The sequence below is a fragment of the Marmota flaviventris genome, chromosome 1, assembly GCF_047511675.1.
Source record: "Marmota flaviventris isolate mMarFla1 chromosome 1, mMarFla1.hap1, whole genome shotgun sequence".
Taxonomy (NCBI): Eukaryota; Metazoa; Chordata; class Mammalia; order Rodentia; family Sciuridae; genus Marmota; species Marmota flaviventris.
Genome location: NC_092498.1, coordinates 198501497 through 198518167, shown reverse-complemented (window position 1 = coordinate 198518167; position 16671 = coordinate 198501497). Strand labels below are relative to the sequence as shown.

General features: G+C 41.5%; 1 protein-coding gene across 4 annotated transcripts; it reads right to left on the bottom strand.

Moving 5' to 3' along the window:
• Positions 1-936: 936 nt before the first annotated feature.
• Positions 937-14210, bottom strand: Znf621 (zinc finger protein 621). Of its 4 annotated transcripts, none has more exons than XM_027932266.3 (5): positions 13892-14210; positions 13109-13189; positions 5207-5333; positions 4533-4640; positions 937-3195 (listed from the first exon to the last, which is right to left on the bottom strand). In XM_027932266.3, exons 2-5 carry the CDS (start codon positions 13157-13159, stop codon positions 2126-2128), a joined length of 1356 nt encoding a protein of 451 aa, XP_027788067.2. In that variant the 5' UTR covers positions 13160-13189; positions 13892-14210; the 3' UTR covers positions 937-2125. The 4 variants fall into 4 exon arrangements, 3 of the variants coding, with proteins under 3 accessions (XP_027788067.2, XP_027788069.2, XP_027788068.2); XM_027932268.3 differs by having other exon boundaries at positions 14001-14210; XM_027932267.2 differs by lacking the exon at positions 13892-14210 and adding an exon at positions 13378-13516.
• Between the last annotated feature and the right edge of the window lie 2461 nt (positions 14211-16671).

Genomic DNA, 16671 nt, shown 5'->3' with positions numbered 1-16671 from the left:
AGGCAGTCCCTCCCAAATCTCTTATGAATGGATGTTTCAAAATAGCCCACAGGCATTTTCTATTTAAGTCTCTCTCCAAAGCATGGGCCACACCTAAAGATCTGGCCAATACCACAGGTACCCAAAATCAGAATTTCAGGTAGTTAGGTCAGAAAATTACTTTTTTTTTTTTCCCCAAGCACACAGGTAAATTCAGACTAAGTTTAAACACAAGAATGTAAATACCTTTTTAATTACTTGCTATGGAGAAATATATAGATAGCAAACAACACTAAAGGAAAAAAATGTATGGCCTTTCCATCCGTTTTCAGGACTTACGTTTACATTAATGTTAATAAATGCATAACTCAAGTTCTTTTCCCATATTCACTTCCCACAGCCTTTTGCACAGCTGTAATAAAAGAACCTCCTCAAGGGATCAACCAACAAGACCAACTAAGCTTGGTGTGGTGGTGCATACCTGTAATCCCAGCAGCTCAGGAGGCTGAGGCAGGAGGATTTCAAGTTCCAGGCCAGCCTCAGCAAATCAACAAGGCCCTAAGCAACTTGGCAAGATGCTGTCTCAAAGTGAAAAATGAATTAAAAAAAAAAAAAAAAGGCTGAGGATGTGGCTCAGTGGTAAAGTGCTCCTGGGTCCAATTCTCAGCACTGGGCGAAAAAAAAATCAACTGAAAATTCCACTTCATTAACCTACAACAGAAGCCTAGTCATTGATCTACTATGCAGCCCTCTTTGTTTCTAAAAAACAATTTGGGAAGCTTATTCAGATTTAACCCGAGTTGGATTCATATCATCACTTCTATTTCTTTGGTAATTCATCAAATTCATATTTACAACTCATGAAACCTGGAGAAAAGAAAATGGAGAAATCAGTGCTTGCAAAGAGAAAACCAGGATTCTCACCAGGAAAAACTTATACAACAGATGCAACATGGATAAAAGCCTTTGTGTATATTTATTTATTTTGTTTGGTGTACATATGTGGCTATTTATTTAGGAAAAACGGTTAAAAAGAGACATCTACATATCAAGAGCTAAACTAAAGGGGAAGCTGGGAGCAACAGCACATGTCTATAATCCCAGCAGCTCAAGAAGCTGAGGCAGGAGGATCACAAGATAGAAGCCAACCTCAGCAACTTAGTGAGGCCCTAAGCAACTCAGTGAGATCCTGTCTTAAAATAAAAAAAAATTTTAAAAAGGACTAGAGATATGGCTCAGTGGTAAAGTATCTCTGGGTTTAAGCCCCAGTACTCAAAAAAAAAAAAAAAAAACCTAAAGGTGAAAAATCCTCCTTTACATGTAAAGAAATTATTGTGCATGACTGCTATCACCATTATCAATGCATAAGTTTTATTATTTCATATTAACTTGTGCATAGAGTATTGGATCCTCAATGATCCATAACAAAGGCAACACAATTTCCAAAGTATTAATACCTACCTAGTGAATGGCCTGGTAAATAATCTGCATTGATTTTCAAAGTCCATAAATGGAAATTTATTCTAATTCTCTACTTCCACAGATTTTTCATGCCTCTTCCTATTTCTCTGAGGTTGCTTCTCTCTAATTACATCAGCCTAATATAGGGATGTCCTCTTTCCCAACCTTCCTTAATGTACCTAAGTAACCTCAGTTCTTCTAACACTGGTATCCCTAGGATGCAGTCACAGTCACTGTTGTTCAAGTCTGAAAGGGACCAATGCAATGTTTAGTATTTCCATTTTCTACCCAGAAAAGCATATATTATATGAACACAGTCTTTAAATGTATACAAATTACAATGGAGTTTATATAGAAACAGTAGTAACCCATGTAAGGGAAAGGAAAAAAATACAAAAAAAATCAAATTAAAGTGGAGATCTGTTGGTCATAAGAGCCATAGGAATGTCAAGATAAAGCTCATGAAGGCTGGGAGTGGTGGTGCATGCCTGTAATCCCAGCGGCTTGGGAGGCTGAGACAGGAGGATTACAAGTTCAAAGCCAACCTCAGCAAAAATTGAGGGGCTAAGCAACTCAAGTGAGACCCTGTCTCTAAATAAAATAAAAAAATAGGGCTGAGGATGTGGCTCAGTGGTCAGGTGCCCCTGAGTTCAATCCCCAGTACCAAAAAAAAAAAAAAAAAAGGTCATGAGGAGTGAGATGGGATCAGAATAATTGGGGTGGGCTTCACAGAAGGAGTAAAACTCTGAAAAACATGGACTATTTGGGTAGATGAAGAAGGTATTCCAGATATAGGCAGCAGCATGAACAAAGGCCCAGAGGTAGGAATGAGAACAGCATTTGGAAAGGTGAGTGAAGGCACAGCCACAGTGGGAGCAGGGCATGACCCCTGGACAGGAACTGGTACTAAGGCTGGTGCTAAGGCTGGAGAAGGGCACGGGGGTCTGCTCAGGCTCGGCTCAAGAGCCTTGACAGGCTTCTCCTCGACTGGGTGTAACTTCTGATGCTGAACAGAACTTGCGTACCATTTGAAAGCTTTTCCACACACTTTACATTCATAAGGCTTCTCCCTGGTGTGAACTGTCTGATGCCGAATGGATGTTATTTTCTGAGTGAAGGCTTTACCACATTCCTTACACTGGTAGGGTTTCTCCCCCGTATGAATTCTCTGATGGACAATAAAAAGTGACCTACACCCAAAAGCTTTCCAGCACTCCTTACATCTATAGAGCTTCTCCCCTGTGTGCAACCTCTGGTGCTGAACAAAGGCCGCGCTACGGCGGAAGGCCTTGCCACACTCCTTGCACTCGTAGGGCTTCTCTCCAGTGTGGATCCTCTGGTGCAGAGTCAAAGCTGTGCTGGAGCTCAGACCTTTGCCACACTCCTTACATTCATAGGGCCCCTCTCCAATGTGGTTTTTCTCATGGACAATACAGTCATAGCTAGACTTGAAAGCTTTGCCACATTCCTTACATTTGAAGGGCTTTTCTTTAGTGTGACTCATCTGATGCCGAAGAAGCTTTGAGTTGAATCTGAAGATCTTCCCACATTCTTTACATTTATAGAACTTCATTCCACCTCGAAGTATCAGATTTGGATTTAGACTGAAAGTCTGCCTTAGTGCCTTGCTTTTTAAACCAAAATGCTTAGTATTGTTTCTGGGCCCTTCTCCCTTGAGCATGCTGTGTAGCTCTGTCTCTTCAGAGGCTTCCTGCTTTATAAGTGGCTCTTCACTCTTGATCCAGGATTTACCACCTGCCCAGAGAAAGCACAAGTGATACTAGTTACTGAGCCAAAAGGAAAACGGTCAGGTGATGCCAATTTCCCCTTGAAGAATGATCTTTAGAAAAATACCCTTGAAATGGCTATAAGTACCCACAAAGGAGAATGAGAGACACAAAGATAAATATTGACATACAAGTGGAGAAGTGGAGATGCTCAAAAACAGAACAGGAAAGACAACCAGAAATGGCCCCCATGAGGAAGCCAGAAAAATGAACTAAGGCAGGGAAAATGGAAAGGAGAAGCTCAGGAATGGGAAGGAAAGGAGGCATTGGGAAAAGGGGCAACCAAAAAAGATAGAAAGAGATAAGAGGGATTGGCAGGAAATTAAAAAAAAAAAAAAAAAGGACAGACCAGAGACCTAGGAGAGGAAAAAAAGATGCAAGAATGGGAAGAACAGAGAAACAGCTCAGCAGATCTCACAGGCTGGGAAACAGAAAGCAGAAAAACAATGGATTCCATGCCCCACCTATAACCCAGGAAACCACCCAAAATTCTAAATAATACCCTAATAATATTTAAAATATTCTATATAATGTTCTGGGTGGAATAAAAGAAAATTCTTTCAGAAAGGCAGCTGGAACAGAAGTTGGACTAGAGAGCCGTGGACCACCATGGCATCACTACTCAAGGACCCACACACATCAACTCCTAGAGTGCATGAGAAGCAAGACGGGGAATTCTCCTACAAAAGAAAGCAAACCTGGGTAATCAAAACCTTCCAAGACTGGTAAGCCAGCTCAGAGAACTTTAGGTATTCTGGGCATGTGTGTTGGGGCTATGCTAGGAAAATATTCCTGGCCAAATATTCCAGTCCCATCTTTGACAAATACAATATGGACCTAAAGATTATGGGAAATGGAACTTTTAGATGATTTAGATACAAAAAAGACAAAGCCATTCTTGTCATTGCTGAAGGCCTAAAAATAAAATTTGTAGCGCTAATACAAATCAGTTTGGCCCACAGGATCACATATTCCTTAAAATTGGCTGAGACCTCACTTCTTTGCAATGAAAAATTGCATAAAAAAATCAAGAATTCCCACTGCTAAGTGAGATAAGTAGTAGTTTTGGAGCTACTGGGTCATAGCTTTACTGCTTAGGAAAACAGCCACATGAATGGGCAGACAGTGTGGGGCTGTGTACTCCTAGGGGCTGGTTTTTCCAGGCTCGGGGTCAGAACTCAGTGAGCACAGGGTATGACCTCAGCAAAGACTGGGAGCTTTGATTCCTGCAGCAGAAGAAACATTTCTCACACAGTAAACCAGGAAGGCAAGGTAAGAACATTACAACTAGGTTCTCTTACTTACCAGGACTGACGGTGCGCAAAACCTCTGTGTCCCAGGGATCTGCACCCCATGGCACTTCCCCTCTCTCCAGCTGGGAGATGAGAACAGGTTTGTGGAATGGAAATGCTACTTTAGGAAGAAAGCAAGAAATAAAGCTGAGAGGAGACATCCAGCCCTGTTCCTGAGACCTCTTCAGCCTACCTTCCATTGGGCTTATTAGGGAGGGAAATGAAACACCCAGAAGGTCAAGTGAGCTACAGAAGAGTTCCAAGGAGGGGGTCCAACTGTGCTCCACAATGAACCAGGGGGATATGATTCTCCTCAGGAAGAAACTTTTCCATCTGGTCCTGACTTAGAAGAAAACTCCCTCTGGAAGCATGTATGTACTGCTTTCCTGGGAGACTTCACAGAGAAGAACCAACATCCCTAAAACTGCAAGGATGGAGAAACAAAGCACTCACCTGGGTTAGGAGCCAGGAAGGGCCTTTGCCCTCAGGTCCCAGAACCACACCCTTCCCTGGAGTGTAAGGAACTTCAGTTTCAAAACCAAGGGAATCAGGGATTTCCCCACCCAGCATCTCTGGAGGATGGTGATAGCATCCCTCTGGAGTCACCAGGCCTAAGGGATACTAGAATCTCCAAAGAATCTGAGGCACTAACAGTCTCTCACAAAGGGCCCCTGGGAAACATCTTACCCAAGGAAGCCACATTCTCGTAATTCTCCAGCATCACTTCCCTGTACAGAGCCTTCTGCGCAGGCTCCAGGCTGACCCACTGATTCTGGGTGAAGTACACAGCCACATCCTCAAAAGTCACTGGCTCCTGAAACAACAGATTCCTGCTCAAGCTCTGAGTAAAGGGAAGAAGGGGGCAGTCTAACCTGCAGGGAAGAAATAGCCCAGCCTCGGTTCACCACCCTAAGCCCCAGAGAAGGTTTCCTTAGGAAGAAAAGCACCCAGCACCCCAGCCAGGAGTTGGCTGTCGGGCACGTTTCCTAAAATGGGGAGCACCAGCAATGTCCCATCTATACACCTCTGGAGCCCCAAATTGCTATCCCAATCACATAACCTGGCCTCCAGCACTCTCTCCCTGGTAACCAGGTCAACCCTTGTGTTCCTGGCTTTACAGATCTGTTCCTCTGGCACTTCTCATTTTCATGTACTCCATAATCCATCACTGTATTTTCTATATATTATCCACTAAACACAGCTGCCAATCACCCTGTCTCTACCCATCCAAAGCACATATACAGCCCCAACTGCCTCTTCCTCAAGATCATTTCTGTGTGCAGAGCAGCCACTACTTATAAATGTTCTGCATTTTCTACCTATCTGCCTTATCAGAAAGCTGGCTTTCTTGAAAGAAACCTGTACCCTGCCTATTCTGGTTGTCTTCTGTGAACCACCTATCTTCAGAGACAGGTTGGAAGTGCCCTGTCCCTGGACACAGATCCATCTCCCAGTCTTCTGAGCTCCATCCCACCTACCCAGACTGTCCTCCTCACTGAGTATGCCTATCTCTGCCTTCCCTGAGGCCATCTCCATCTTCCCAAGAGTGGAGAGAACTAATGTTTGTTGATTAGCCCTGTGTATCTGAGGTGAGTGACTTTAAATCTTGTATTTCACTTAATCCTTACAACACATATATTGTAAGGAATTAACATTCCCATTTTTCAAATGATAAAACTAAAGTGCAGAAAGATAATTACTTTAGCCAAGATCATACAGCCAGGAAAATAGTAGAGCTCTAACTTCAACCCATATCTGTCAAATATCAAAATGCATACCAGTCCTCCACTCTGGGCTCATAAACTTCCCCCAAAACATAGCTAAACCCTGAACTTCATGAAAATCTAGTGCTACATCCCTTTTGGAGACCAGCTTCTTAAACTCCCCAACTCCTCAAACCATCACTCAATCCATATTTACCATATTCCTCCTGGCCACCTGGGCCCCTCCTCCCAATCTGGATTAAAGGTCAGTTATTTCAAAACCACACATAACATACTGGGAGCCAGAGCTCTGAACCCTTCCATGACGCTCAGTGAAGACCCAGATAGTTTCAATCTGACTCTGAGAGTCTTTAAAGTAGCCTGTGCCCTGGAGTCTGCATGGGGGAATGGGGAGAAAGGAAAGCTACTAGAACTGCTTTTGGAGGAAGCAAGGAAAAAACACACCAAGGATAAATTCTGGCAATTCAAATTGCTCACAGCAGCTCTACTGACTCTACATGTAGGTCCTTATGAGAGGGTCCTTTCAAAACAAGAGCAATGAAAAGAACTCTGTTTAAAGGAGATACTGAATGAAAAAGAATAAACGTAGACACTTCTCAAAGGGAAGCTAGCGTTTTAACTGAGCAATGATGAGGTGCAAAGCACGCCCCAAAAATCCAAACAGCAGACTGAATCAAGTTGTCCTGTGAGTTATCATCACTTCAACTGGGCATCAAAAGCTTCTAAGGATGACAAACACAGGCTTGCAGGTAAAACCAAATTTCACCTTCACTTACAGCAAGGCAAACCTTACTCCCAACATCGCCAAAGCTTCTTGAACACCTTTTTCCTTCCAGCCTAATGCTACCAATCTCTTCCTCCCCAAATTGACCTTCCCATCTGCCATCAAATATCCCAAGTTTCATGAGTTCTAAAAATATGCTTAACATTAAAGGGAAAATGTACTGTCTTAAGACAGTTGGGTTTGGGATGTCTTTTTTCCCTCTTATGTATTTTGAAGGTACCTCTGAACTTCACCTTGTTATTCTCCACAGTATTTTTCATCATCTGACATACTACATTATTCGCTGTTTATCTGCCCCACCAGAATGTAAGTCCCTCAGGCAGGGATTCTGTTTTGTTCATGACTGGATTATTAGCACACACAATAGTGGATGCTTAATAACACTTGCTGAAAGAAGTAATTTCAAAATTGGTTTGGCCATAGATGGAAAAAATGTTTTTCAACTTGTGAGGAGGATGAAGAAGCTATTATGAACATCACTGTAACAGTAAAATGTCACAATATATCTGTTAAAGCTGAGGGATGAATATTTACCCTGAGCTGAGGTTTCTGCAATCAGGCAAAAGAGCATAAATATAGAAAAGTAATGAACATAAATATCTTTGCTTGAAGATAAAATAACTATCTGTCTAAAAGTATCTAAAGACCCAAGAGAATAAACTGAAACACTTAGAACTGACAAAAAGTTCATTAACTTATTTAGATACAGGATAAGTAAACTATAATTATTAGATTTCCTAAATATCATTGATACCACTGGTTATCAGTCACAATTTCTGCTCCCTCACATGTCAAAGTATGACATTAGAGAAGCACACCAAAGCAAGCATATAAACCGGGGTTTATTTAAAAGGGGAAACATAGACTTCTCCCAGGAGGGAGAAGGGGGCCATAGCTAGTATCCTGGTATCCCAAGAAGTGAGGGTGTTTTGCCTTTTTATATGTCCTAGGCTTCCTTTGTTCTCCTGCTCTCTTCTCCTTATCTCTCTCCTTCCTGCTACTAGGCTCAGGAGATGCTAGATGGGATGGCCAAAAGGTAAGAAGCAGATGGATGGGAAAGGGCCAGATGAAGGAGCCCAGAACACATTAATTAACAACTTTATAACTCCATATAGGGAGGAGAAATTCCTGGGACAGGTTACCTTAGCAACAGGTTGGAGCAGGAGCAGATTATCTTTTTTTTTTTATTTGCAAGAATCATTTTAATGATAAAAACTTCCTTTTTTTAAAATTTTTTATTGTTGGTTGTTCAAAACATTACATAGTTCTTGATATATCATATTTCACACTTTGATTCAAGTGGGTTATGAGCTCCCATTTTTACCTCGTATACAGATTGCAGAATCACATCAGTTACACATCCATTGATTTACATATTGCCATACTAGTGTCTGTTGTGTTCTGCTGCCTTTCCTATCCTCTACTATCCCCCCTCCCCTCCCCTCCCCTCCCCTCCTCTCTCTCTACCCCCTCTACTGTCATTCATTTCTCCCCCTTGTATTATTTTTCCCTTTCCCCTCACTTCCTCTTGTATGTACTTTTGTATAACCCTGAGGGTCTCCTTCCATTTCCATGCAATTTCCCTTCTCTCTCCCTTTCCCTCCCACCTCTCATCCCTGTTTAATGTTAATCTTCTTCTCCTGCTCTTCGTCCCTACTCTGTTCTTAGTTACTCTCCTTATATCAAAGAAGACATTTGGCATTTGTTTTTTAGGGATTGGCTAGCTTCACTTAGCATAATCTGCTCTAATGCCATCCATTTCCCTGCAAATTCTATGATTTTGTCATTTTTTAATGCAGAGTAATAAGCAGATTATCTTGACAGGGTAGAAGAAGGGCTCTGAAGGAATTAACATTTCAATTCCTCCATTCTCTGGATCCAACCCTTGCCTATCTGCCTGTTTAATTCTGGCTTCATCATCACAAACAATTGGAAAATATAATGGGATAAAATAAGATGCCTTTTATATAAAAATAAATAAGAACAGACCTAACAGAAATTTTCATGCAAGATCAAGATGAGGAAAACTAAATATTCACTTACTTGAAGAACTGAGTAAATTGGAATATAGAATTTCTGAATAGAATCAAATTTGTTTAAAAAAAAAAAAGTCAGTTATTTCCAGACTCACCTATGAATTCAACAAAATTCACTTTCCCACCCCAAAAATAATAATAATGAGATTCATGTAGGGCTGAGAAATTACTTAAAGACTTCTGAAAAAAAAATACATGTGAAAGACTAGTAAACAATATTTTAGGAGAAAAATTTGAAAGAAAGAAGAGGGATAACTAAACCATATTTTAAAAGGACAATATGTTAGCTGGGCATAGTGATACGTGCCTGTAATCCGAGCTATTTGGGAGGCTGCGGTGAGAGCATAAGAATTTGAGACAGCATAAGCAACACGGCAAGATCCCAGCTCAAAAAAAAAAGGCATAATATGTCAAGAAAATGAGAAGATAAACCACTGGCAACAAGCAAATATTTGGCTGAGCACAGTGGCACACACCTGTAATCCCAGCAGCTTGGGAGGCTGGCAGGAGGATAACGAGTTCAAAGCCAGCCTCACTTCTTGGGTTACCAGGATACCAGCTATGGCCCTCTTCTCCCTCCTGGGAGAAGTCGATGTTACCCCTTTTTAAATAAACCCTGGTTTATATGCTTGCCTCGGTGTACTACTCTAATGTTCAAACTTCATCATGTGAGGGAGCAGAACTTGGCACCGATAACCAGCAGTATCATGAGCATGTAGCTCAGTAGTAAAGCATTCCTGGGTTCAATCCTCAGGACCAAAAAAAAAAGAGAGAGAGGAATCTGATAAAGCACTGTTATAAAACATAAAAAATAATTCTTATGAATAATCCTCAATTAAAATATGGGCAAAAGGCGCCAACATGGCGGCCGAGATCCACTCCAGGCCACAGAGCAGCCGCCCGGTGCTGCTGAGCAAGATCGAGGGCCACCAGGACGCCGGCACGGCAGCGCTGCTCATCCCCAAGGAGGACGGCGTGATCACCGCCAGCGAGGACAGAAGTTCCCCACATTTGCCGGTTGGAAGTCAATGAGAATATATGGAAGGAGCCCAGAGAAATGTATTTCTTCAATCTAATGACCATGACATGTGAAAAATTCATGTCTGGTGGTTGTAACCGTAGTGAAAACCAGTTCTCTGATGAAGCTTCTTGTATGGACTTCTGTGCACCAAAGAAAACATTGAAGAAGGGGAAGAAAAAGAAGATGCCAAGGCTTCGTTTTGCCTGAAAATTGAGAGGAAGCAATTTTAAGCATTTTCTTGTATGTCATCTTAGGAATGGTTATTGTCTTTATGGTTCTATCTGAAGAATAATATGGGAGCATGAGGAAACAAATCAATAGTGATTCAATCACAGTTTTCATTGAACTTGTATCAATCAAGTTACTTCTTTATACATAACTTGCTGCTATTCAAATGTTAACCTGTTATTTTTAATTTACTATCCACCTTTTTATGAGATTGAATTCTTACAGTGTATAAGATATAAAAACAAATATGATTCACCCAGTTCTTAGGGTTGCTAGTCCTAATTTCAGAAGGTGATAGTAACTGAAGTAGCATTAGACAGAATCATGTACTTTAAACATATATAATCATACAAAGAACTGGAAAATACATTTCATTATGAACTTAAAAAATTGGATTGTATATTAAACCCAAGGAGACAAAATTGCAAATTTACCAAGACTTTTAAAAATCATTCCAAATAATACTAACATAGACCCTACTATCTGTACTCCCATTTCTGTTGTGTGAAATTGCAGGGTGATGAGTAAGGGGATTTATTTAAAAGACAATACAATAACTTATTTTGACTTAATTAAAAAGCTAGTCAATTTATTAAAATCATAAATATTCTCCTGGGAAAATTATTATGTCTCTCTTTTTCTTTCTCTGTCTATCCTCAATTACATATATAGTGTGTATACATATAGATAGATGGTCTTAAGTTTTCCTGTTGTTATATTATTTCCTAAGAGAAAATGGGTGGGACACCACTAAAATTGTTAAAATTTTTGTTGTGTTCTTGTTTATATTATACCAAAAATCATGCATGATTTAATAATTTAAATTCCACCAATAAATTGTTTCTTATAAATAGGATCAAAAAATGAGTTTTTTTCTTTCTCTGTAATAAATTTTCTAAAATTCCTGTTTTCTTGGAAAAATTAACATATTAAAATATTAACATGTTTAAAATTTAAAAAAATAAAATAAAATATGGGCAAAAGACCTGAACAGGTACTTCAACAAAGAAAATATACAGATGGAAAATAGTTATATGAAAAGATGCTCAACACTGTAAGTTATTATGCTATTATGGAACTATAAATAAATACAATAAAATACCACTGTACACTTACCAAAATTCAAAACACAGACAATACCAAATGCTGGCAAGAATGTGAAATAACAAGAACTCTCATTCATTGCTTATGGGAAAGCAAAATGGTACACACACTTTGGAAGACAGTTTGGCAGTTTATTATAAAACTATGCTACCTGGGCTGGGATTATGGCTCAGTAGTAGAGGGCTTGCCTAGTATGTGTGAGACACTGGGTTCATTTCTCAGCACCGCATATAAATAAATGAATAGAATAAATGTCAACAACTAAAAATTTTTTTAAATAAAACTATGCTACCATATGCCAGCAATAATGTTCCTTGGGATTTTATCAAAGGAGCTGAAAATATATGTCTGCACAAAAACCTGCATATGGACATTTAAAGCAGCTTTACTCATCACTGCCAAAACTGGAAGCACCCAAGATGTCCTTTAATAGATGAATGAATAAACAAACTGAACTGTGGTACAGATAGTGGAATATTATTCAGTACTAAAAAGAAATAAACTATTATGCCATGGAAAGTCCTTGGAGGAACCTTAATGTGAAGAAAACCAATCTGAAAAAGCTATATACATACAGCTCCAACTCTGACATTCTAGATTAGACAAAACTATGGAGAGAGTAAAAAGATCAATCAATTGTTGTCAGAGGTTAAGGTGAAGAGGGGGATGAACAGGAAGTGCAGAGAAGATTTTTAGGGCAGTAAAGCTATCCTGTATGATACCATAATAATGGATACACATCATTATACATTTGTCCAAACCCAAACTCTAATGTAAACTCTGACCTTTAGGGGACTATGATGTGTCAACATAGATTCATCCCTTGTAACAAATGTACCCCTCTATGGCAAGATGTACATATGTAGAAACCTTTGTTTTATGTGATGGTAAGAAGCATATGGGAACTCTGTGCTTTCTGCCCAATTTTGCTGTGAACCTAAAACTTCAACAAAATATCAAAGACTGTTTTCAAAATAAGTAAATAAAAGAAAGAACATTACTTAATCTCTTACCTGAACTTCAATATTCTCTTCATTAACTCACTTGGCGAATTCACCACTAAGGACTGGAATTTTTTTTAATATGTAATTCTAACCATGTCACCTCCCCCTGTTTAAAATTCTTCTGTGGACTCCCCCTGGACTCTTCTAAGAGAAATAAAAGTCCTCACCATGATTCACACAATACCTGTGCCTACTTCTCCCACCACATATTGAACCACTGTCTCTGGCCTCTTCCTATTTCTGGAGAATACCCAGCTTTCTCTCCCACATCAGAGCCTTTGCATCTAGCATTTAGAAAATGCATACTGGAAAAACAATACTGGTCTTTCTGGGATACATCCACAATTTGTTGGATGTATCAATTCTTCAGTGAAGAATTTCTCTGATTTCAGCAGGTAACTTTTGTTGGCAGAATGTGATCGGGACTTTCATTGGCAGAATGTGATCAGGACTTTCATTTTTGCTGGAGAATGTTTGGGTTTCCTCACGTCTACTTTAAAGCTACACATTAAAGTTCACGACTGTACACACAAAACACTTATTTCCCCCTTCACATATCTTACATTGCCATATTCCTGGTGACAAAATCAAAGAGGAAACCACAGCCTAGCCAAATGAGGCCCTCTTCATCCCTGCCTGATTACCTGATAGCTAATGTGAGTGAAAAGACTTAAAGGAAACAGCTCACCTGAGGCGGAGCTGTTTGGGTCATGGCTGATAGTACGTCTCCTGGCTTCATGTACTGTCTTCTGGGTTGGGAAAGCAGAACCTTAGAAGTTAAAAGAAGAAGAGTCATGAGTACTGTGAACCCTGTCCTAAGCACCCACACCCACCCTCTCACTGGAGAAACTCTCGGGCTCTTCTCACTCGATGACCCCATTTCCTTCACTGCTCTGCTCAGCTGGACAATCCTCCAGCTGCCTGCTCAGACCGAAAAGCATTCTTGAGTCCACTCACATGCAGTGGATTGAGGGATCAAAGAACCACCCTATTCCATCCCTATTGAAAGAACCACCAGACAAGTCTCGTCATTGGAGAAGTGCCAGTTTATGGAGGAACAGCTCTGCACATTTATAGAGCTGGGGCGAGTTTAACAGTTTAACGGTTTAACAGTTGGCACAGGGCGCTTTGTGATTGGTGGGTAAGGATCATGAGTCAGCAGGGCTCACCACTGGGCGGCTCTTCCCGCGGGGATGGGGAAGTTAACACCGGAAGAGAAGCGCGCCATCTTTGGAGCGGGGGACTCCCAACACCTATAGCGTTGGGTCTCTACAAACGTGGTTTTACAGACTGCATACAGGGACCTTGGCATTGAGCAGGGGTCTCTCTGGAGACAGGGAGCAGGCGTGGCTGAATGCGGACGAAGGGGAAATACTCGTGTACCAGGGACTGATGCTGACCCGAGACCCAACAGGGATTTGAACACCCCACCCAGGGAAGGAGGAAACCACAATATCAGAAACGTAAATACCGGACGAGGGAGGCTTTCGGGACAAGATTTTGGGGGGGCAGAAATGAGGCTCACGCCTCGGTGGGGCAGCCGGGGGCTGGGCGCCGGCTCTAGAAGGTCGCGCTGCTACCTCGGGAGGCTTCTGCGAGGCTCAAACGCTCGAGCGCAGGTGACGGAGGGGCAGGCCACCATTGGGACCTAGTTCAAGGGAGGAGACTGACGAGCCGCCAGGGGCAGCGAAGAATCTGGCAACCCAAGACCTGGCCGGTGGAACTTGCTAACAGCCACGATCTTCCTCCGCGAACGTTTAGAAGCTGGAAACTAAAAGCCGATCCGGAAGCAAGCAAGGGCCCTCTAGGCCGCCTGGAGGCCGCACATCTCGGTGGTCCCCTCCGCCGGACCCACGTGACTCGGCGCCCAGCGCAGCACTCCTGGTTGCAGCGGCGTCTGCTGATCCGTGGCAGATGACACATCCTATATATTAGCATGTGTCTCTGAGACAGCAGCCTTTGGACAAAAGTGACACCCGCCTAACCAACTGCCTCTCAGCTGTCGGCCCACTTTACTGCGTGGATCTCCCGAAGCCCCTGCTGTGCAGGTGTGGGGAGAATGTCACTTGTTATGTCATCTCCAGGAGGCCCGAGCCAGGGATCCTGCTGGAGGCCACGGTTGGCAAGGAAAACCACGGTTCCACTTACCCTTTTAGTCTTCGTCCTTCCTGGGACCTAGACCAGTGTGGGACAGACTCATCTAACAATGAAAATAAATGTGACTGTTCCCAGACATCCTGTATATACAGGGTATGTCCTGTATTAAATGTTTTTGTCCTGTACTGACATGGGTAGGATACCCAAAATGTTCCATATTTAGCTTTTTCTAATAATTACAAAAACTCATTAGTGTTATGTTTCTGCCCAGCAACTGGCACTTATATCATTTACATGGTAATATTGGGGGGTGGGGTGAATCATACCTTCACAAATAAATATCTGGACAATCCCTGATGGTCTCTCTGAAGGAAGGGGGTGGGGGAGATGGAGGGTGAGAATTTTAAGTTCTTAATTTTTCATAGTCAAGAAAGGAAATAGCTGGCACTGTGGTGTGCGCCTGAAATCCCAGCTACCTGGGAGGTTGAGGTAGCGGGATCGCTTGAACCCTGGAGTTTGAGACCCATCTGGACAACCTAGCAAGGCCTCTGCTCAAATTTTTTAAAGGAAAAACAAAAGTGAGAAAGAAAAACAGAAAAAGCTATTCTTTGGCCAAAATCCCAAGTCCCAAATTGCTGTTAATTTACATAACTTAAGGTCCATCGGCACACATGCTCTGAAAATAAAAACAAGAAGCAAAGGCCTCACCTGGGTGCCCACCTCCTCCCCTCCATGCCACACCTCCGTAAATGTCATCCTGAAAGTTAGCGAGTACTTCGCAACCTTCTGAACATGAACCTATCAGTGATAAGTACCCCTCAAACCAGCCAATCAGTGGTGGACTTACCTGCTGGACAACAACCAATCAGCAAGTACCTCACTACAATAACCATGCTTCCAAAAAATCAGTGGATCAACAAGTAGCTTTACTCCATGACCTCTTGGGAGTAATGTAGGAAGACAGGCAGGCTTCACTTACTTATTTTTCACCTCTCTGGTAATTCTACTGAACATAGTTCAGGTACATAGCTCCTACCCACCAAGCATTTAGTGCTACAAAAGAGAATTAGCCTCCTACCACAAAAAGCTGGAAGTGACCCTGGGTGTCTAAATATATTATTTTGTTATAGGAATACAACTTCTTAGAGTTTTGTCTTTCTTTTTGCTTGTTTTGTTTTTAATTACTTTCACATGGACTAACAACAATAGCACAAAGAAGTCCTATCATGGAGACTATTAGGAATCTACAGTATGACAAATCACTCTAAAACTTTGTAGTTGAAAGCAATACATTACATTTATTATCTCATAAAATGTCTGTGGATCAACAGTTTAGGAGTGGCTCAGGCACTGGTTTGTAATCTCATGAGATTCCACTTAGGTGTCACCTGGGACTGCCATGATCTCCACCTTGATGGAGACTGGAGGATTTCTCCCTAAGGCAGCTCACTCACATGACTAGCAAATTGGTTCTGGTTATTCTTGTGAAACTTCAGTCCTCCCCATAGGGAGTACTCTCCCAACATGGTAGCAGACTTCTACCTTAGGTGAGCAATCTAAGAGGTTGAGACTGAAGCTGTGGTGTCATTTATGACCTAACTTTGAAAGTCACACCCTGTCATTCCCTCAGTATATATCATCATAGGTCAGTCATGATGCAATGTTAGGCAAGATAAAAAAGTATGAATGCCAGGGGGGACTGTTGTGTAGGCTGACTATGCAGAGATTTTACCTAACATAGAAACAGCCCTATTTGTAATATCCATAGTATTTTCATTATAAAGTTTGTATGAACAATTGTTTTAAATAAATTGGACTTCCAGGAACAACAGCATGATAAGGACATATATTTGGATACTGTCCCTATGGAAATGAACATTCGCATGCATGTGTATGTATGTAGGCACACATATGAGTGTACATGCACACAAATACAACACAACATTTAAAAAGTATCTGTCAATTGTTATAATATTTTTAACTTGAAAGGAAAGAAGATTGGACACATTACTCCTCTGTTTGGTATCAGCACGCAGGGAGATAAATGAGAGCTTTGATAGGCCCAACTGAAACCTTAGGTTGGGAGCAAGCTACAAAAGCACATTCTTTCCCAGACAGCCACATCAAAGAAACAGAATACAGGCAAAGCTGACC